This window comes from Ostrinia furnacalis, unplaced genomic scaffold (genome assembly GCF_004193835.3).
Source record: "Ostrinia furnacalis isolate ACB-3 unplaced genomic scaffold, ASM419383v2 OfSCF5394, whole genome shotgun sequence".
Lineage (NCBI taxonomy): Eukaryota > Metazoa > Arthropoda > Insecta > Lepidoptera > Crambidae > Ostrinia > Ostrinia furnacalis.
This window is the reverse complement of record NW_021135633.1, coordinates 11,147-33,880: the sequence shown is the minus strand read 5'-3', so window position 1 is coordinate 33,880 and position 22,734 is coordinate 11,147. Positions and strand designations below refer to the sequence as shown.

Genomic DNA, 22,734 nt, shown 5'->3' with positions numbered 1-22,734 from the left:
ATTATTCTTATGTTGTTAGCACTTGCATTTTCGCGCCGTAAAGTTGGATGCATTTGTTTTTTATTCGCGTTCTATTTTTGTGTGTGACGGTTCCGTCCGGCGAAGGTTTTTATTTTCCAAATAATTTTGATGATTTTCGTAAAGACCATCTAAATATTTGCAAGATACCTTCCGATTGCTAAAAAACACCAAGATGCAGAACGGAGACGATACGGCACCGAGCGCAGAAACTAGTGAGTACAAAGTTTTGTTGTCAAATTAAATGGAATAACAATCATTGTTCCTCTGTTTTCTTCATAATTTAGCGAAAATGCCGTTCCGACGATGTTTAAATATGTGAATTAATCTCTTTTAATTGTATTATAGCGTATATTTTTGAGTACCCACATAATGTCGCGTCGAAAAATATCGTTCTGACCATTGCAGTCTTATTGGAATTATATTACAATGTGTTGCGTTCGATAAATTTCACTTGCATTTAAGTTTCGTGCATTGATTACAACCATTTGGGTTGCTTCCTCGGCTTGTAATTATTGATACTGTGGGTAGCTTAATTGGAGTGTGAAACATGAGTCAGATTCTTATGTTCTGCCCACCTCTGGTAAAAATGTTGTTGATTTATTAAGCAATTGGCTTGTGCGGAGTTTCCAACGTAGTGCGCGTTTGCCTTTTAGCGGCAAAAATAATATATTTTCGCTTAGTTCTTGCGCAATCAATGCATTTGGCCACCTACTATACTTTCAAATTATTTACACCTACCTTCAATATGCAAATGGTTTCATAGGTCACTTATTCAATACTTCTATTTGCTCTGAATCATCAATATGAAGGTCTACAACTTTAGTGCAAAATAAATGTTACCTCATCATCTTGATATTTACTTTTATTTAGAAGTTAATTTGACTTTGTAGCTATGCATAATTTTTTTTTTATTATTTCTTTGGAAGGTAGACAGATATTTTTTTTACCATCTCTGGTATAGTTCAGTTTTATATATTAATACTTTTAAAACATATTTTCTGGATCATACTAGCAATAAAGTTTAAAATATTTACGTTATTCTTTTATCATTTTGTATTAGATTAAAACTAAAACATTACCATTTTCTGGTAGCAAAATCTACTCTATCTATAGTATTTTAAATATGTCTATAGGCCATATTGATGCATTAGCCTCGCTACAGTATATCCGTTTACATAAGTACACCTTTTTTCACCAGCATTCAATCAAATGATCATCAATTTAAGCCTGTAGATTGATTATTGATATTGAATTAATATCTTCTTAGAATTTTTGTTCCTTATTTACTAGATAGAAACTAAAAATAATTTACGATTGAATAAATACATATTTATTTTCAATTAGAATTGAAAATTCAATATGATTTCTAGTATTTTTCAGCATAGAAACTATGTGTGGTGGTTTATTGTTTACAGATACTTAAAATATGGCTACATAAAATTATTATGTAGTTATCGGTTACATATGTGCACAGGTGTACAGTTACATTTGTAATGTGGTATCACCTTGAGATCACTGGGAGCGAATTTGCTCATATCCATATACAATAATGGTGTATAATAACTGGCCTCAAAATATAATAGACTGTTGAAAAATTAAAATATTGAGTTTGAAATATGTAGAGCCATATCAGCCATTGGTACATTATGGTAATTGATGATGATTAACAACCAAATATTTTTCCAGTGACTCTTCCACTCAATTATTTTGGCTCAGCAATGTGATGTCAAAATTTTATTGTTTTATTTTTTAATTAAAATAAATGAAAGTTAATTAAATTTTTTTAACTCTAAAAATATGAGGGTTGTTGCCATTTCATAAATAGTGATACATGTATGTCAATTAATGTGATTAAGTATACAGTTTGAGTAATTTCATGTTATTGTTAAAGTTAGATGAAAAATGTAATGTCTCATTCTCTTTCAACCAAAATACACCCTAGCATATATCTTTCATTACACATCCAAGTGCTAACTTGGCAAAACTTACTATATTGGTTTACACGTTAATAATATCAATTAATAAATTCTATATTTTCACTTCTTTTCGCGCTATTTCTCTGCACATTTCTGAAGCAATGACATGCTACGTTGCGTGCCAGCCGTCTGGTGTCATCGTAACTACCGAATCGTTCATTAAAACTTATTTTAACATAAATAAATTGGTTTATATTATTGTATTTTCACGTGACCCACCGTCGGAGTGCACCTTGGATGGATATTTTGACACTATGACACCATTTTATCGGAGGACTTCACTTTTTCTAGTCGAATTTTGCCGTCATTTCTTTGTCTCAATAATTGCTTCTTTATAAACATTTTTTCTTGGTCTAGACACGTCTAAATATTTTTATTACTTAGATGTTGTAGAGAGTGGTAAATTTTTTTTAACCACTAATTTCTAACTATGCAATACCGTCTTCCAGGAAAACGTGTTGCCAATTTACCTAATTAACGGCACTAAAGCTATTGAACGTGGTTGTATATCAATACAAATACCAAGTTTAGTGTTATTGGTAAACCGAATTCACGTAATCGGCTATTCTTTAAATTATCGACGTTTCCCGCCAAATCGAAAGTCAGTTGGCAAACATTACTGACGCTGAACAGTGCATCAAATGCCTAATTAATCTTGTAATGGATGCACTTCTTTTTTGAATGCGACACGGGTATCTAATAGACCTATGTAATAGATATTTGGTGTGGCTTTAAATAAAAATGCATTTCTCTTACGCTTTGCAAGAATACCTGTACCCCCAAATGTAGAAACAAATGAACCCACAAAAAGAAAGTGTCTGACGATTCTCAGGAAAGTTACAACACTAGTTCCCAGTTTTGTTTGGCTTGGGACGTTCCTGAAACACCTTAGTTTTATACTTTAGTTTTAGCCAATATTCCTATGATTTGGGCTCTTGTCTTATGAAGATTTTAAAGATAAACACCAGGATTTTGATCCTACTTGTTACAAAGCACCTGAAAAGAAGCTATACCTAGAAGTTACAGAACTTGGGATTTAAAAGGGACCACTAAGGAAAAGATTGCCACCATTTCGGGTACAATCTGGATAACCAAGTAGGTACCCAATTGCCTAAAAGAGGTCACAGACAGTGAGGTGTGAGTGAATATTATCCATGCATTCGCAAGACTTGATCTTGATTATGATGTAAAGTTTCGGTATTCTTATCTTAGTTATTGATGAATTAAGACATTATACATCATTATGAGAATTACTGGTCATTAACAGGATTCCGAGAAAAACAGTCGCCTCTTTTCGTCAAAAAGAAATAGTAATTTGCTAGAAAGTGACAAGAATAGTCATTAGGGAAAACCGCGATAAAGCTATATTTAAACCCTAATGAATAAGTAATAAGGGTGTTCGACATTTAATCTCATTAATTGCTTAATTTCTCGGTCATGTAAGCTGTACTTTAATCTATACTAATATTATAAATGCGAAAGTAATTGTCTGTCTGTCTCTCTTTCACGCCTAAACCACTGAAACGATTTTGATGAAGCTTGGCATAGAGATAGTTTGATTCCCGGGAAAGGACAAAGGATAGTTTTTATCACGATTTTTGAAACAGGGACGCGCGCGATGTAGTTTTTCTGTGACAGACAAAATTCCACGCGGGCGAAGCCGCGGGCGGAAAGCTAGTATAAAATACTAGCGGCCGCCCGCGACTTCGTACGCGTGAATCCCGTTTTTCCCGCTAATTCCCGTTCCCGTGGGAATTTCGGGAATTCCTTTCTTAGTGCACCTCTACGGTACCTAAGCTACGTCCCTTCCAAATTTCAAGTGCCTACGTTTAGCCGTTTAGGCTGTGCGTTGATCTGTCAGTCAGTCAGTCAGTTTCTCCTTTTATATATTTAGATATTTAGATAACGAACTGGAGCGATGTTTCCTATTGCTGCGATTTAACGCTCCATTTGCGATTTAGCTAATCGACTAATCGATTAATTTTAATTAAATCTCATAATATATCTGAGGCTACTGATATCTCTAAATTATATTCTGTAAATTGGCATCAATCTCCATGCACATAGCTTTGAGAATGCGCGATTTCTTTTTCTTGACATAATTATTAAATAGTGGCAAGTCGGTACGGATTGTGTTATTACTTTTGGATTTAAGAGCATTAGCACGTTAAAAACTTAAAATATTAGATGTAATTAAATGATTTGTAATATTAATAATGTACTGGCAATGTTTTTGTCGACAGAAAATAAAAAACGGACGCAACACATGTTGTGCAACTAAATTTCATATTAGCGGATAAATTATCTGCAATCGGTTTCGAATTTATGTGTATACTGAGTAAATAGTATGTACACAAAAAATATAACTTGATCAGGGAGATAATTTAGTTGGCAAACATAAAATTCTATCTTAAATTAATGTTTCAAAAATGAAAATGGAAAAGAAATGAAAAGAAAGCCAATTGACTGAATAATTCAATTAAGAATTTTCAAAACGTTTCTATATTTATCCCAAAAGACCTTGGATGCAAGTTTTCCTTCCTCATATAGATGATCAGTACTTTGCTACTTAGCTGTCCCTTTGCCAATAACTTTTCCTTACTTTTGTTCTACTGTGATGCTAATCAGATGACTAGACTGCTTACTACCTTTCATATGGTCTCAATTTTACCCTTGATAAGAAGTTCCACTGACCTCAAAAAATATTTTATCAAAATAAAAAAAATCATGATAAGCATAATTTATTAACAACATTGGTAGCGCCATTGTGGCAAGTTTTATTTTTAAAAGTTATGTTATCTGGCAGCTAAAGGTGGTCATTCACTGAAAAATTTTGGTGTAATGTGCAATGCAAACTTCATTTTTTACTCTCAAAATTATAAATTCATTTTCAATTCAAAAACATTTCCTAGAGATTTGCACAAATATCTATTTACAATGGTTTAACCTGCACGACCGCGTGCTAAATAAAGATCCTAATAAAGATACTAATCATCATAAAGCGACATCTATTGAGCGGAAATATGCATATCCCATTGACACTGGTAAATGCTTTGTCCAAATTCCAGAAGGTGCGGAAAATCAAAGTAAACCTTAGCACCTTACATGGTAGCAATAGGGCCAATAGGTGTGATTTTCGGTTTTCAATATGAGGTAGGAATAGGATTGTGCCCCATGACTGATGCCCATATTCACAAACGATGCTTGCTTAAGTGAAGCAGCAAATGGAACGCACAGCGTTGAGTAGAGCTCTGTGATTGGTTCGTGTGTGACCCTGTGCGACCACGCGCCCTGTGAGACCTCATAGTAATGTTTGTGAATACGGGCGTGATTCTCAGAACACGCAACTTTACAAAGAGGCCAATCGCGAAGTCGCGTAGTGGTTATCACATCTTATGCAGCAACCGTGGTAACGAACCGTTGCATTTGTGATAAGATTATCACAATGTCCGTGACATCCAGCTTGGAATGTAAACAATAAACACACTCAAGAGTTTTATTTTTGAATTATTTCTTTACGATAAATGCATTCGTGTTTGCACACAATCAATTATAGTTTCGTGCCCCCGCAATTTGTCAAATTGTGTCAGTATTTTTGTCATTTTACTATCGCCAATTTACTTACTGTTAAAAAAACGGCGCTACGACGAAAAAGCTTAATTTGTGTCAAACAAAAATAATGTATCGGAACTCGGAAGCAATATACTTGATTGATGATGCACTGAAAAGTCACATAGATTAAAATGAATGAAAAGCCTTTACGAAGTTGTGGCGGACCAACCAGCTAGTTGTTACGTTGTTACTATTAATAATGTCCCATCGATCGCACTTAATTCGGTCTACATTTAGAGCTGATAGCACACCAATTCAGGTGGTTTCAACCACTATCCTAAACTGGACGCAGTTTAAAATAAGCACAATCCATTTTTGGGTCAATCGTATATTCTATAGGCTACCACAGTCATTTCTTTTAACGATTTTCTCTTCCACTGTCTGTATCGCCAATTATTAAGTAATACATGAACGTAGCATGAAGTTTTCTACATTCCAACCTTTTTTCCAGCCAAGAAACCAGTGCCTGAGGAGGTGACGAAGCAGTCGTTCCGGCTGAAAGTATGGCGTCACCTGGAGTCGAACGGGCTGGCTATGTTCCCGCGGCCGGTGTACAATCGCATCCCGAACTTCAAGGGTGCTCCGGAGGCGGCCGCTAAGCTGGCGGAGCTGGATGTGTTCAAGAATGCCGTCACGGTGAAGGTCAACCCGGATAAGCCTCAGGAGCCTGTGAGGTCAGTGATGGAAGATTATTCTCTGTTATTACTTGAATATTTTGTATAGAAAATTAGTATACCATTTGATGAAGCAGCATAGAGTCTGGCGAAAAAGGTAACTCCTGCATAGAGTGTGGCGAAAAAGGTAACTCCTGGAAAAGGGGTGCAGGACAATTTCCCCCACCTTTCGTTCCTACCACTGGGAACTTGTATTACGACGAGGAACTTCAGCTTGTCTGCTAATTTCCATGGTTAGGCCATTAAAAGATGAGTCGTCCGGCAGATGTTTAACTCCTACTTTGTAATTCAGAAGGCAGGATTAGTCGCAAAACTATGATGCGTGTAAAAAGAGTATTTTTTCTGGGGCAAGGGTGGGAAAATTTTTTAGCCCTTCGTAGGCTGAAGTTAGCTCGCAAGTTGATCTACTGCTTCAGAGGAAAGTGGGAGAAATAGAAAGTGTGTTTCCTGTGCAAAAAGAGCAGAGAAATTTCGCATGTGCTTTTACCTAGAAATGTTTTTCCATCCAACCAACGCAAGATGGAGTAAACGTAGTCTTTTACTGCCCCTAGCTTTGGGGAAACGTACAGAACTTGACAAACAACTAACTGGCTTTTATTGACTTCCAATCACTTCTCCCCTTTGGAAACGGATTTTTAAAACCACGAAGTAAACGTTAACTGAAAATATTATAACGTACAGTTGAATTCAGTGTATCATGCTACAATGACTGTGTTATGCAAGCCATGACCGATATCTTGGGTAATGCATTCCGCGTTGAACGTTGTAACTTTCTTCTGGTTACATAAAACTTATTTGAAAAATGCTTATAGCTGCATTATAATTTATTTGTGCTATTTTCTCTTGATATAATTCATTCATATTAGGCTCGTTTCAACAAATATTTATTTTCATAGTTGAATGTACTGTAATAATTGAGTTAATGAACAGCAATTTATAGAAATTAAGCAATAGCGATTTCAGTTTGAAATAGGGCTATTTTAAAATGGTCATTCATTTTGTTCCCATTCGCAAAATGGTCACATTCAGATTAAATTTAAAGCCTACCTATTTTTGAAACAATAGTTCAGATTGTAGGTTGAAAATGTTAAACAACTTTTATCTGAGTAACCATTTTGCGAATGGAACAATATAGAATGACCATTTTTGCATTCGCGACGAAATGCGAATGGGACGGTCTGCGTCAAACCCTTTTAAGGGTTAATTATATGGATATTCTAGTTCCTATACTTTTGTTAAGAGATCCTGGTGTGTCGCTTGTTAATTAATGCATTGTTTGACCTCAAAGTAACTTTGATAACCCCAAGCGCATAAAGTAAATAATAAACATATCTATTAATTCTCAATTTGTAACACAATCAGTAACTTTGCCTGGGGTATACGAAAATGTAATTTACAGTTACTCTTCGATTTTTGTTACTATGCTAAAAAGGGACTAAACAATAAAAAATAGGTCATAGAAATGTATATATATCTTGATATAAATAAAGGTTAGGAGATGTTCTTATGGCCTGTAGGCTAAGGATGCGCATCGTGATACGTTTTTATCGATTTTACGCTACAAGCCCATACGTTTATCGTCTAAAATCATCGATAAGTTTTATCACGGCGCGCTCCTTGCCCGGTTATTGATGGGCGGAGTCATAATCATTCCATCGTCATAAAAATATCGCTTCTATTGTTTCTACGAGTAAACACAAATTCGCATGGTCGAGGCTGCGCGTAGCGGCCTGTACATTTATTTTCCTCTGCAAAGTTGATTGACCCTTTAATCATCAGCTATTTAGGTCCGCAGGTCTTCGCACGTTCTTCAATTTTCCAACACCATTTTCTCGTCTATTTTCGTATACCTACTATAGTTACGGCTAGTTCAGAGTTATTTATATTTAGACATAATCGAGACAATATACAGTAGGTGTTACAGTTGAATGACGCACACAAATTACGCTAGTAGGTGCGCCGAACTATTGCACAAGTCTTTTGCGAGTTATAAGACAAGTAGGTATCTATTTGTAGATTTATTTTTTAGTAACTAGCTTTCAAAAAGCTGGTACAAAAGGTTTTCATCATTATTGCAACTTTCTCAGAAATGTTTTTGTACAGTCAGCGTCGAATAGTTCGTGGCACCCACCCGAAGCCAAAAAGTTCGCAACACGTCTTTGTTACAAAGGTTGTGTTGTGTTGTCAACTTCTTGGCCATCTTGGTTGTCACTATTTGACGCTGACTGTAACTACTATGGTCTACTGAAACGACCTGTATTATGCAAATACACTCGACGTCAAATAAATCGCACCTCCCGCGACAAGCATTTTCAGACGTATACATCCCCACTTCCCACCAATATTGGTACCATTTAAAAGCCTAGTTCTAACCTTCATTTCATTAAAGGAAAGGTTTTTACCTCAAAAATGTGTCTTTAGAAGGATCCAGAGTCACTTCTTCAAAAAATAGGTAGTTACGCTAGAGCCAACTTTTATGGCTATAAGACTGTTAAGTTGGGTTTAATTGCTATCCATCTTTTAAAGAGGACACGTGAAATCATTATTTGGTTTTATAATCATAAAAATTGGTCTAATTGATCCCATAGGTGGGCCCAAAGTGAGGTATTTTTTCAAGTCACATTTATGGTATGTGTTATTCATTTATTAAGAAATTAAATGCGCTTTTCTTTAAGGATATTTATTGGGCTTTCAAATAACACCAATATTGTTGGGGCACCATGATTGTGTCAGGAGAAAATCGTTAAAGTTTGCGTCGCGAAGGTGCGGTTTATTTGATGTTGAGAATATAATGACAGTGGTATGTAATACTTTAAATAAATCTTATCACGTTTAACCCACCGAGAAAAATACATATGCATGAGATAATGGCAAGAATTATTTAAATATAACATTGTTTCTGTTAGGCACTACATTTATGTATAAGCGTCTGTTTGCACTAGGTTCTAATTAATATTAATTGATGCACTCATTAAAAATAATGTCAGGCAAATACCTACGAACTTGTTGTATGACTCAACTGTACTCGCTATCATTATCAAATAAAAATGTTATCATTCTATCTTACTTAAATCACTATCGGGGTTTCTTCAACGTTGTTTACTGAATATTAAACAAATCTTAGCAATTTGTAATAGTTTTAACCAAAACTATTCAGTGGCAATATGGGTGCTAGTTTACTGAAATAAAAGTAACAACGAACATTGCGAATAAATCACAACTACTTGGGTACATACATCGATTATTTTATCCTTTATCTCACCTTGCGAGTCTGTTTTAGAATTTCATATACGGTCAGTATGTAAAAGCGATTTTTTAAAGATTGAGTTTTAAAATTCTAATGGATTGCTTATGAATGATTTATCTCAGTGCTCGAATTTAATTCGAATCAGTCAACTTACTATGTTGCATTCAAATAGCAGAATCGGTGCTACATATTTTTCTAGAAGATAATTTGATGGCCTTTATCGGTTTTCAATAGAACATTTTGTATCTTAGTGCCCATTTGAAGAATACCTTGAAATAGTCGCGCCCTGTTATAATGGCTTACAGCTGCAATATAAGCTATATCGCCCTTCAAAAATATAGAAGAATTACGATGGCCTGTTTTTTTCGCGTGTAACTTATTTTGTCCGTCTCAGCGAGCCTCTCATTTGTAAAAAATCATTATACATAGTTGCCACAGTATTTTGATCTTTATTCCCTCATTTAAAAGCACACTCTCCATTCCAGAGTAATATGCCTGGAGCAAGAAAAGACACTCTGAACTATATTTGGCATCGCATTTTGAACTTTGTGCCCTTGTCTTACAGCCGATTCCCTTCCAGAGTGATATACCTGGAGCAACAAAAGACTGCATTATATTTGACACCGTATTTTGAACTTTATTTCCTCATCTAACAGCTGATTCTCCCTTCCAGAGTGATTTGCCTGGAGCAACAAAAGACGTTCTGTCCCTGTGCCCCGTCTGCTCAAATAGTACTATAGTTGCTATCGTATTTGGAACTTTATCCCCTCATCTCACAGCTGATTATCCCTTCCAGAGTGATATGCCTAGAGCAACAGAAGACGCTCTACGTTCCAGTGCCGCGTCTGCAGACCGGATTCCTGAACCGCCTGGAGTTGCCTGATGGTGAGACCGGACCGGCTGCCATCAGGAAGGCTGTCTCCCGCAACGGAATGGAGACTAATGGAAAACCCATTGGTAAGTCGTAATTTTTTTTATGCATGACAAGGCAGGTATTTGACCGCAATCGCACCTGGTGTTAAGTGAGATGCAGTCTAGGATGGTACATATCTGCCCTGTAAGTGCCTATTCACTCTCACCTTGAAAAGGCATTCTCATCTTTTCAATCATAGAACGTCCACTGCTAAAAATAAGCTTTCCCCAATGATTTCCTTATTGACCGGTTGGTAGTGACCTGCATCCAGCGCCTTTTTGCTACCTTTATGAGGTCGTCGGTCCACCTCGTGGGTGGACCTCCTACGCTGCGCTTTGCGATACGTGGCCTCCTCTCCAAAATCTTGCTTTGTCATATTCTATTAAAGTTCAAAATGGACCCCCCTGATATCCCATGAGAGAAGGCCAAATTCCCCATTTAAATCTGGTAACTTTGAGGCAGTTGTGCGCAGTGGATTGACTTTATGAAGGCCCGAAATACGGTGAAAGACAAAAATATGATAGAACTGCAAGTCTAGTCTAGTTTTGTTACATTTCAGTTTCTAAAAGGAATTCATATTCGGTGAAACGAAACGAAACCTGTTTGAAACACGTTTTGATTTTTTTTAATGTGCGTTAAGTTGCAGTTTTTCTTATTTCACCACGCGCTTTGGGACCTGGAAAATCACAGTATTTCAGTTCTTTCCTGTAGTATAACTGGCAGTATTTTGATTTTCAGTTCGTAGTTACTTAGTCAACATAACGAGTACCAGAAAGCACATAATCAACATTATTATTCTGTGATATCAAGTAATAACACTAATAACCGATTCAATTATTCTTCATGTTGCAGGTATTGAAGATTCAGTCTCCTTGGATCTGGTGGTGATGGGATCGGTAGCTGTTTCTAAGGAAGGCTACCGTATCGGGAAAGGACGAGGTTCGTAATCAAAACTCAACCTAGATAAGGGGCCGTCCATATATTACGTCATTCTAAATTAGGGGGGGGGGGGGGGGGGTCATTAAGAAATGACGCTAGGATGATTGTAGGGGGGGGGGGGTCTAAAATCTGAAAAAATCGATGACGTAATTTATGGACGGCCCCTAATGTACTTATGACCATAAGGTTGTGGTCTCCTATTTGAGCCCTAGCGTAGGCCGCGTCACAATGCTTACTATAGAAATGTACTGTTGTGGTCTCCTTCAGACGTTGACTTCGGCCTATGAACACTATGGACGTCGACAGAAACGTTTGATAGCGTTTAATGGGAGATTATAGCCTAATGCTCTATACATTGAGCTCATTTTTGAGGAACTGAGAAAGTTAAGTCAACTTTTTAATTTTAGGCTATGGAGATCTGGAGTTTGGCCTGATGATGCACATGAAAGCTATCAAGCCGAACACACTGGTTGCCACCACCGTTCATGATTGTCAGGTATAACACATTTTTTTATTATTTTCTCACATTACTTATTTTAGCGCATTAAAAAAATTAGAATAGCATGCGCAATAGTAAGCGAAGAAAAAATTCAGATTGGGGACTTTAACAGACAGCATGTACATAGGTGTAAATTAGTGGTTTTGAAAAATATTGTTTGCATTTAAATGAATGAGGGTTTTCGCGTATGAAACATCCGCCAAATGGCAATACGTAGACGCGAGGTCCAAATGCTGCATGATTGGTTATTTTTGACATGACATTGCCAGATATGTCAAAATCCACCAATCACGCAGCAGTCAAATCCCACATCCACGTCCCGCCATCTAGCGGATCTTTCATTCGCGAAAACCCTCATTCTGAAAGATTGTTTGATACCAAATAACTACTACTGTATCACGCTTTGTTAATCGAAGTATAAATTACAAACATCCCCACGAAATCATAGGCAAAAATCTAGCAAGGATCGAAACGAAACTGCTAATAGTAACCAATAATTAAAACAGTACTGAAGGTCGATGCACAGCGATACGTGGTATTTGAAGAACATCCTCTATAACTCATCCAATCAACTTTGGTACATTCAGCTGCATTATTGAATGACCTGTTGATTGATTGGATTAATGTATGGCTGACAAAAATCGGTATAGCCTCTAACTTTTACTAGTATAGAGAAAAATATTGTATTTTTATTACTTTTAAACCTTATTTAATGTCATCATCTTCATTAACTTAAAAATACTTATCAGGAGTGTGTAATGATCTAAATATCATAGTTTTAGGGCTTGTTTTACCACTCGCTGATAAAGTTTAGCCTATTAGGGACTTGCTTGTCAGCTAAACTATACTTTTTGGTTTCAAACAGATATCTGACTATTATAGCCACCGGTAACCAGCACCCTTTTTTTTAACCGACTTCAATAAAAGGAGGTTTGGTATTTTTGTTACAAAGCATCATCATAATATTAGATTGGACAGAACTATCTGAAACTTTAATCAAGAACTGTTGAAACTAGCCCTAAAATTTAAGAAGGCCACTATTTACCTTGATAACTGTACCGTACCTCCACATATCGTGACTGAACATTACGAAATATCAGTACCGTTTGTTAATGTTTTTACTATCATTTTAGGTGTTCGACACACTGCCCGCTGAGTTGTTCGGCCCTCACGATGTCCCCATTGACATCATTGTCACGCCAACACAGGTAAATTAAATATCCTACTAATATTATAAACTAGCGGCCGCCCGTGACTTCGTACGCGTGGCCGTGAACCCTGTTTTACCTCCTTAGGGGTTGAATTTTGCAAAATCCTGTCTTAGTGAGCACTTACGTTCTACAAGGAACCCCCATGCAAAAATTGAGACTCCTAGCATTTCTAAGTGGGACGAAAGATGGACAGATGACCTTATAAAGGTTACAGGAAGGCGCTGGTTGCAGGCCGCTTCCAACCGGCCAATCCGGAAATCATTGGGGGAGGCCTATTTTCAAAAGTCGAAGATGTCATTTGGCTGAAATTATTATGATTGTGAATTTGTGATAGTTCGTGACTGAACTGATTTAGATTAGAGATAGTTTGAGACCCAACATAAAATACAGAATTCTTATCCCTGTTTTTTAAGCGGGATGAACGACCGTAATACACACGGGCGAAATCGCGGGCAAAAGCTAGTATTGAAATATGTCTCTGTGTAACTGACGGTCATTTGGTGCTGTTGGCAACTCTACTTCGCCAGAGGTCACGGGTTCATAGCCCGTACATTTTTGCGCATGAACACTTGTCTAAATATGTATGTTTATAGCGTTGCTTGGTGTACTTAGTATAGCCGACAACACATAAATCTTTTTTTTGCAAAATCGAACTTTTGTAAAGAAATTTATTTGAAAGACATGACGTTGTTGTGCCAACTTAACCTAGTTTGCAATAGCGCTGTGTAAAATATCCAAGAATAAGTATTTACTTTTAAAAACTATTACTTATTTTTAAAAATAGTTAAAAAATGTGTTAAAACCGGCAAAAACTTAAAACAAGTTTGTAATTAAGATCATTGTCCCCATTTCGATATCCTTAGTGTTTTTGTTCGTAAATGAGAGCCACCGGTTTTTATACATTTCTCTTTTTCTCCCCTCAATGTGTTATCTGACTATAAAATATTGAGTATTGACTGTAAGATTTTGTTGCAAAATAGTAGCTGTTACATGACAAGCAAAGTGGCTAAAAAGTTGATAACACGACTTTATTCTAATGGCAATAAAGACGTGTTGTTAACTGCGTACTTATTGGCTACTTTGGGTGTCACGAACTATGTGATGCTGACTGTCAGCTTCACAGTGTTCACCTTTATCAGTGTAAATACAACTGAGTAGGTCATCTTCATAGAAACGCACCGAGCGCGGTTTGTATGTGAGCGTGCCAATATACGTATGCGGCGCGCACGCACACACTGACAAAATTCGGCGCAACCACGACTGGCTCCCCGCTAAATTTTGTCAGTGTATGCGTGCGCGCCGCATACGTATTGGCGCGCTCACATACAAACGGCGCCCGTGCGTTTCTATGAAGATGACTTACTCATTTGTATTTACTCTGCTTTTATGTACTATAGTCCATACAATAAGATTCCTTACGAATTGTAAAAAATTGCGCTAATTTGATCCTTATCCCACAGGTGATAGAGACCCAGCGTATGAGCCAGCGTCCGGCGGGAATTCTGTGGCATCTGCTGTCAAACCGCCGCGTGACGCTCATGCCGATACTGGGACAGCTGAGGGAGATCGAAATGCTGTGAGTACACTCTTGTTGATATTGCTAATATAATTTAAAACTTATTCGCGTGGACGCACATACCCATTCTTATAAGATACACCATACAAGAATGCATGGTAAATTCAGTGAACTGCTCCTGAATCGAATGTACCTACTACTACTATTTCTATTTATTTATATTAACCGTAACAGTGGTGACTGAGTTTGTTGCGGCGCTTCTTCTCAGCACTTGCCAAATGTTGGTCTCGAAGCGCTGGTAGGGTAAAAAGATTATGAGACATGTAGAGCTCCTTAAGAGCAAAATGACGATTTGTAAGAACTACTTATTAGTCTAAACAAATTAAGAAATTTTGACTTTGACACAAGGTTCCAAAAACCTATTCGTAGACAATACTTGAGTGGCGGAGTGACACTCACGCACCAATCATAGAGCTCTATTCAACGCTGACTGTTCAACTTCGCATAGCGTTGCTGTTTCACTTATGCAAGCATCGTTTGTGAATACGGGTGTTAGACACTAGCGACCTGCTTAGGTTTTGATCAATAACTTAACTTAGTAATTTCATCATCATCAGGCTCCACGATAGGAGCCCGACCCTTTCCTATTTATCAGAGGCAAATGGAACAGAAAAAAGCAGCGTGTGACGTCCACCCACAAGGTGGACCGACGACATCATAAAAGTAGCAGGGAAGCGCTGGACGCAGGCCGTTACCAACCGGGCAACATGGAAAGCATTTGGGGAGGCCTATGTTCAGCAGTGGACGTCCTATGGCTGAGATAATTATGATGATGAAATGGAACAGAAACAGAAGTAAAATAGAAATATTAATCATGTAACAATATACTTTTACTAATAAACTGTATCGATTCTTTCAAGAGCTTCAGTGTTCACCAGTTGGCGCCACTGTCTTAACCACTAGCAAGTCATGAACCTCACTCTACAGTGGCGCCAACTGGTTAACACGATAAAGCCATGTATTCATTAGACAACATTTGTTGATAAACTCTTTATGACTAGTGTGAAACAAGTTTACCATAAACACAGTTTTCTGAAACTTGGCCGTCCACACTTGCTCTCCACTCATAGCGGGGAGCACGGCAACATGTATCATAAACAATGTTTCATCACCTATGTTTATGGACCTGTCTATAAACTGTTTACAGAGATGATGAAACATTGTTTATGAACAATTTATAAACAGTGTTTATCAACAAATGGTGCCTAATGAATACATGGCTTAACCCTCATTTATTAGTTTACTTATTGAGTGTATTGCCAACAGTGCAGGCAGACCGTGCGTGCTGAAGGAAGTAGATACCGACGTGGAAGAACGCACCGCGCAGCGCCCGCGCCGGCTGCGTCGCCGCACTCGCTCGCACAAGAGCCAGAGCGAGGGAGAGGTGAGATATTTGTTAGGTCTATTGTAAGCAAGGTAGGGCAGCAAGGTTCTGGAGTAGAGGTCACGTACCGGAAAGCGCAACGTAGGATGTCCACCCACAAGCTGGACCGACGACCTCATAAAGGCGCTGGATACAGGCTGCCACCAACCGATCCTTGGGGGAGGCCTATATTCAGCAGTGGACGTCATATGGCTGAAATGATGATGATGTTGATGACTATTGTAAAGTCGGACCGTATTTGATAACGTGATTTATTATGCAATGTGACACACGCTGCAGCGTGACCTTTGCGACGTACAGTACAAAATGTATAAGAAATATTTTGACGGTTATGTGCCGCGCCGCGCAGTAACAATAACCTTCTAAAGTGCGGCTCAGCCTTGTAACATGAAATCAGTTGGAGGTTCCTTGATCAAACCTATTCCAGATCGGGTCCGCTAGAATGAGCCATTGGATATGGCCTTTTCTAAGCATTCGCATCAATGATTTGAGTTGTGCTGAAGATCTAGGGACCATAGGAATCGTCGCATTTCCTTCACTTCACTAGGACTAAGCTGTTTCTACTTTTTACACAGTGGTGTTGTTTACACTTGGCCAACGCTCGATTCTTTTTTCACGTGGTTTATTCTAATTTTTAATTTAGTTAGAAGAGCAAGTACAAATACTTTGGCAGTTTACAAAAATGATATTTTCTCCCACAGGGTAACACAACGGAAGGCGAAGACGGCAAATCAGGCGGCAAGCCGCGGCGATCGACGCGTCGTCGCAACAGCAACAAATCCTCCGGCAAAGAGGGCAAGGAGGGCGCCGAGCCGCGCCCGCGCCGCACCAAGCGGCAGCGCCCGGTCATCGACTTCTCCGTCAAGGTAACTAGAGATGTCCCTCGATAGCTCACTGTCGATGTGTCGATAGTAACATGAAGTCAACAGCAACAAATCCTCCGGCAAAGAGGGCAAGGAGGGCGCCGAGCCGCGCCCGCGCCGCAACAAGCGGCAGCGCCCGGTCATTGACTTCTCCGTCAAGGTAACACATGATGCCTCTCCGTCTTGGTAACACATAGATGACTCTCCGTTAAGGTAACACAAAGATGCATCTCCGTCAAAGGAACGCAATATACATGCCTCTACGTCAAGGTAACACATACATGCCACTACGTCAAAGTAACGCATCGAGATACGTTACTTCTCCGTCAATTTAACACGTAATGCCGCTCGATAACTCACTGTCGATAGTAAGATGACGTCAACAACAGCAACAAATCCTCCGGCAAAGAGGGCAAGGAGGGCGCCAAGCCGCGCCCGCGCCGCACCAAGCGGCAGCGCCCGGTCATTGACTTCTCCGTCAAGGTAACACATAGAGAGGGAAGTTTGTCTATTGATCACTGTGGATAGTAAGATGACGTCAACAACAGCAACAAATCCTCCGGCAAAGAGGGCAAGAAGGGCGCCGAGCCGCGACCGCGCCGCACCAAGTGGCAGCGCCCGGTCATTGACTTCTCCGTCAAGGTAACACATAGAGGAGGAGGCTCCTCGATAGCTCACTGTCGATAGCGCCAGGAAGACTCAACAACAGCAACAAGTCCTCCGGCAAGGAAGGCAAGGAGCGCCCGCGCCGCACCATGTGACACATAATCGATAAAATGCGGCAATATAAGTTTATCGTGGCGCACTGACCTAGGGCCTACAAATTCAAAGTCATTTATTTTGCAAAAAGCTTACAAAAAGCTCATTTACTCGTGCCAGGCCAGTATTACTTAATCTCGCCACTGCTTCGGGACACCAAATGGTGAGAAGAAGCAGCGCAAGAAACTATTCACAATACAGCACGGAAAGAGTGGGAATGCTCCTATTCTTCTCTGCTGGAACCTTGGAAATTGCCATGTAGCATGTGTGAGTTGCCTTTGGCCAGAAAAACGCCAAAAAAAAACTACTTCTGATCGCGTGCGAGACGTTATGTATTATATTTTAACAAATATGCCGAATTACAAGACACTAGTTCGGACATCGTGTGCAATTTAATACCGTCTACATAGCCGCTACATAATATTATCATCTCGGTCATTATTGAAAATCTAGTTCAGTAAAAACTTGTGGCACATATTGTTAGCCGCAATTTATACCCACGATTTACGAGCTATTCGTTTGACGTAAAACAATTTAGTATTATTTGATAACCAGCTGTTAAAATACACACGCCCATTAACCTGAATGGCTATCTATGTCATTATTTAATCACGAACAATAGGTTCACGACCTTTGCAATAAGGTTTGAAAATCATAGCAATAATTCGAAACTGTTCTTAGACTGGGTTGCACCATCTTATTTTAACTTTGACAAACGTCAAAAAATTGTCAAACTCCATACAAAATACACCGGTTATCGTTATAGTCAGGGTCTAAGTTAGATGGTGCAACTCAGCCTTAGAGTCAAACGATTCTGAAACGTCAAATGGCAAATATTGGAACTAATAACCCAGTATTAATAGTAGCGCCCTCCTGACAATGTCATAGCTGGGACGGTTCAGTGATGGACAAGTATAATAACCTACGATATTAGTACACTCACCAGTTGGCATCACTGTCTTAGGCACTATTGAGTGACAAGACTGTCGCCCGTATTCACAAACGATGGTTGCTTATGTGAAGCAGCAAATCGGACGCACAGCGTTGAATATAGCTCTGTGATTGGTTCGTGTGTCACCCTGTGCGTCTACGCGCACTGTGAGACCTCATTGTAGTGTTTCTGAATACGTATACTCGCCAGTCGGCGGCGCCAACTGAAGCTCAAGTACTGTAGCCTTCATTGGCAAAATAGTGACATGATCTATACTTGTTGATGTAAAAAAGTCTAAGGCTGGGTTACACCATCTTACTTTAACTTTGACAAACGTCAAACTCCATACAAAAGGCACCGGTTATCGTCATAGTTACCGTTAAAGTTAGGTGGTGCAACTCAGCCTAAAGTTTGATCTATTTTGTTACAGATTTCAAACATCAGCCCCAACACTCGAGTGCGCGATCTGAAGCAAGCGCTGTCAGAGCGCGGTGTCAAGCCACAGATCATGGTTTGGAAGGTATAAGATATTTCTTATTATTTATAGTTTTGTCTCAAATGTGGCATAAGATGTAGTTTATTATAGTATTGTGCTTGTTAGGACAAAATAGTAGGGGAAAGAAAATAAGACTTTTTTATTTTACCAAGATTTCTCTGTTCCTAATTTGAGCTTTTTTATTACAGGGATTCCGTGGATTCTGCTATCTTCACTTCTTCAAATCTGGACCTCAAAAGGTAATTTTCATTCTTATAGCTTTTATTTATAGGTTTTTTGTGCTAAGTATCTGTACAAAAAAATGTTTTACTTAATATAGCTCCCCCTCTTAGGCAAAGGCCTCCCCCAAGGATTTCCAAAAACACACATTACCTGGATGCGGGGAGGACCGGTCCTGTTCTCCCAGCATCCAGGTATCTTACTGCAAAATTCACTAGGTCATAAAATAAAAAAATCATAAAATTCATTTATTTTTGCAAATAGGCTTTTAAAAAGCGCTTTTACACGTCCCAATATTAACCCTACCACTGCTTCGGGACAATAAATGGGCCAGTGCTGAGAAGAAGCAGCGCAAGAAACTCAGTCACTATTTGTCCTAGTGGGAGGTCTGCCCACACTACGTTTTTCAGCTCGTCGCCATTTGAGAACTTTTCTGCGCCGAATAATTAGTGAGCGTTCCGAATAAATTAAAAATATTTTTTATCATCAGGGCGAAGGCGACAGCGCGCCAGCGACCACCATCAACATGGACAGCGTGATAGCCGCGCTCGCTCAGATGTCGGTCGGCGGCAGCGGCGCCGCCGGCGACGAGGCGCGCGACGACAAGCCGCGCCTGCTATGCGTCGAGCCCGCGCCGCCGCGCCGCCCGCCCGCGCCCGCCTCGCCCGAGCCCACGCAGGTAGGTGCAGGTGCCTTGTGTGCGCGGCACACGGGCCAGTCCCGGCCGGCCCGCGGCACGAGGCGCGCGACGACAAGCCGCGCCTGTTGTGCGTCGAGCCCGCGCCGCCGCGCCGCCCGCCCGCGCCCGCCTCGCCCGAGCCCACGCAGGTAGGTGCAGGTGCCTTGTGTGCGCGGCACACGGGCCAGTCCCGCCCGGCCCGCGGCCACGAGGCGCGCGACGACAAGCCGCGCCTGCTGTGCGTCGAGCCCGCGCCGCCGCGCCGCCCGCCCGCGCCCGCCTCGCCCGAGCCCACGCAGGTAGGTGCAGGTGCCTTGTTCGCGCGGCACACGGGCCAGTCCCGCCCGGCCCGCGGCCACGAGGCGCGCGACGACAAGCCGCGCCTGCTGTGCGTCGAGCCCGCGCCGCCGCGCCGCCCGCCCGCGCCCGCCTCGCCCGAGCCCACGCAGGTAGGCTCCTCGTGTGCGCGGCACACGGGCCAGTCCCGGTGCGTCCCCAAGGATTACCACATCGACCACCCTTCGGCCGTGTATGATACCAAAGTTTGATAACCAGTAACATCTTCTGTGCTGCCCGTGTCTAGGTGCTTCTCAGTCTTACAACCTTCAATAGATGGTTGGTCCCTCGAGTCATCATCATCATCATCATATCAACCATAGGACATCCACTGCTGAACATAATCCTCCTCAATGCTTTCCAAGTTGCCCGGTTGGTAGCGGCCTGCGTCCAGTGCCTTCCTGCTACCTTTACGATGTCGTCGGTCCACCTCGTGGGTGAACGTCCCACGCTGCGTTTTCCGGTACGCGGGCTCCACTCCAGAACCTTGCTGCCCCATCGGCCGTCAGTACTGCGTACTATGTGTCCTGCCCATTGCCACTTCAGCTTGCTAATCCGTCGGGTTATGTCAGCACCTGTGGGATCAAATGGGACCTCTAAATTTACCTGAGGCATTATGGAAAATTTGCCTGTACTTCCCACGCCAGCCAGACTGGTTGAGGAGGCTTGATGTTCGCGTCTGCCTATTTTCTTAAAAAGGCTTACTCTTGCATTATTTACTCGTTGAAAGTTTTTTGATCAGACATTTTTCTTTTCAGGAGGCCGTACATTGATTTTCCGAATGCTGAAGCGATCGACGCGTCCTCTTCGACGTTTTGATAACGAATACCTTGTATTATTTCTAAAACACGCATATAAACAAACGTTGCTCGCTTAGTTTGCACACGGAGACGCGCCAGTCGCATTCCGATACTAATTGTCTAGTGTTAAGGTTGATTTTCCTTTGCGCCGGCTCATCGGCTCGAATTGTCTACGTCACTTGGTTTTAATGTTTTTGTGTGACGTAGATGTAACCGGTAAGAAGCGATGGTTCGATTTTGGTTTTGTTCGAACGGTTGTTCGCTCGGCCACAGTGTAGGAAAGGTAAGAGTAACTTATCTTGTATCAAAAATGATTTGTTGATTCTGCTAATGTACTTTGTTATGGATTTGAAACGTAATATTTTATATTTTATTTATTCTAGACTGTTGATGATTTGAATAGCTTTAGATGTTGCTGTTACACAAATGAATTTTTTACCTGTACACTTGTGCAGAGATGAGTTACTGGTTTGCCAAGTCAGTCTACTGTGGCACTTAGGTTTTTTGTTGTTTTCTCCTTGAGCCGGCGCGTTGTTTAAGAGTGAGCTATATTTATGAAACCCCTACGAAAGATATATCTATACGAATGTTTTAGTTTTCTCTAGTCTAACGTTAGTATGTAACAGCGCAAATAGATTTATTTACAAATACTTGTTTTCAATGCAGATACGTTTTAAGCATTCTTCCATAATTTACGATAAAAGATGCTATATTTTAGTATAGAATAGATTGAACTCTGAGAAGATTAATATATTTTTAATATTGTTAAGGTGCTTGTATAACAGAGTCCCAAATTAGGTAGAACTTAGTTGATGGATTTGACTAGCGTTAAGAGTATTTATTTGGAAGCGTTCGGGTTTGGGGCCCTGTTAAGTTTGTCCTGTTGTGTATTTGTGCCAACTTTGAGTACATGCAATAAATATTTCTCTTGGATATTTAGATTACATTATTAAGGTCTTAACTATTTTTAACATATCGTGTGTATGTGAGTTGGTATAAATATTTAGTGCACTTGCGGAGTCAAAAGTTACTTTTTCAGTATTAGGTTATTTAATTTAAGACTTGAAAAGTAATATATTATTGAAAATGGAATATTTAAATTATCTATTTTAGATTATGAAGTGAACTATGCTTCACTATTATTGGTCTCTTAGCGTTAAAACGAAGATGTATTTTATATAGAAGGTATTTGTATCGATGTATTTTTCGAAATTTTTAGTTTTATTTTGGCAGCATAATAATATTGCTTGGTAATACATTTAATAAGCTATTTTCTAACGTTAGTTTCTATAGAGTACTATCTCGCACAATAGCGTTGTGCCCCAATAACATTGTTATTCCTCACATGCAATTTTAAGCACTATAGATTATATATTTATGTATATAAACTTGTTAACACTGATATTTGCTAGTTTATTTTGTAATCTTTAACGTTGGGATAGCAAGCATGGATGAGCGTTTTTTTGTTTTGTATTTTTTTTAATAAATTTATTGAACACTTTATTTTGTTTTGATTTTTAATTTCAACTTTCAATGTAGCGTGTGTCTGAAACTAACAACGTTTAGATGATCTAAAATTTCTATTCTACCTGAAAATTA

General features: G+C 39.7%; 1 protein-coding gene across 1 annotated transcript; it reads left to right on the top strand.

The window, feature by feature from the left end:
* The first annotated feature begins 46 nt into the window (after positions 1 to 46).
* On the top strand, positions 47 to 22,636 carry lost (methenyltetrahydrofolate synthase domain-containing protein lost). The gene is made up of 13 exons (XM_028315943.1): positions 47 to 233; positions 6,061 to 6,283; positions 10,327 to 10,487; positions 11,296 to 11,382; positions 11,790 to 11,878; positions 13,015 to 13,089; positions 14,553 to 14,668; positions 15,935 to 16,052; positions 16,754 to 16,918; positions 19,036 to 19,125; positions 19,290 to 19,340; positions 19,811 to 19,999; positions 21,094 to 22,636. The coding sequence occupies exons 1-13, from the start codon at positions 194 to 196 to the stop codon at positions 21,106 to 21,108; spliced, it is 1,419 nt and encodes a 472-aa protein (XP_028171744.1). The 5' UTR covers positions 47 to 193; the 3' UTR covers positions 21,109 to 22,636.
* Positions 22,637 to 22,734: the final 98 nt, after the last annotated feature.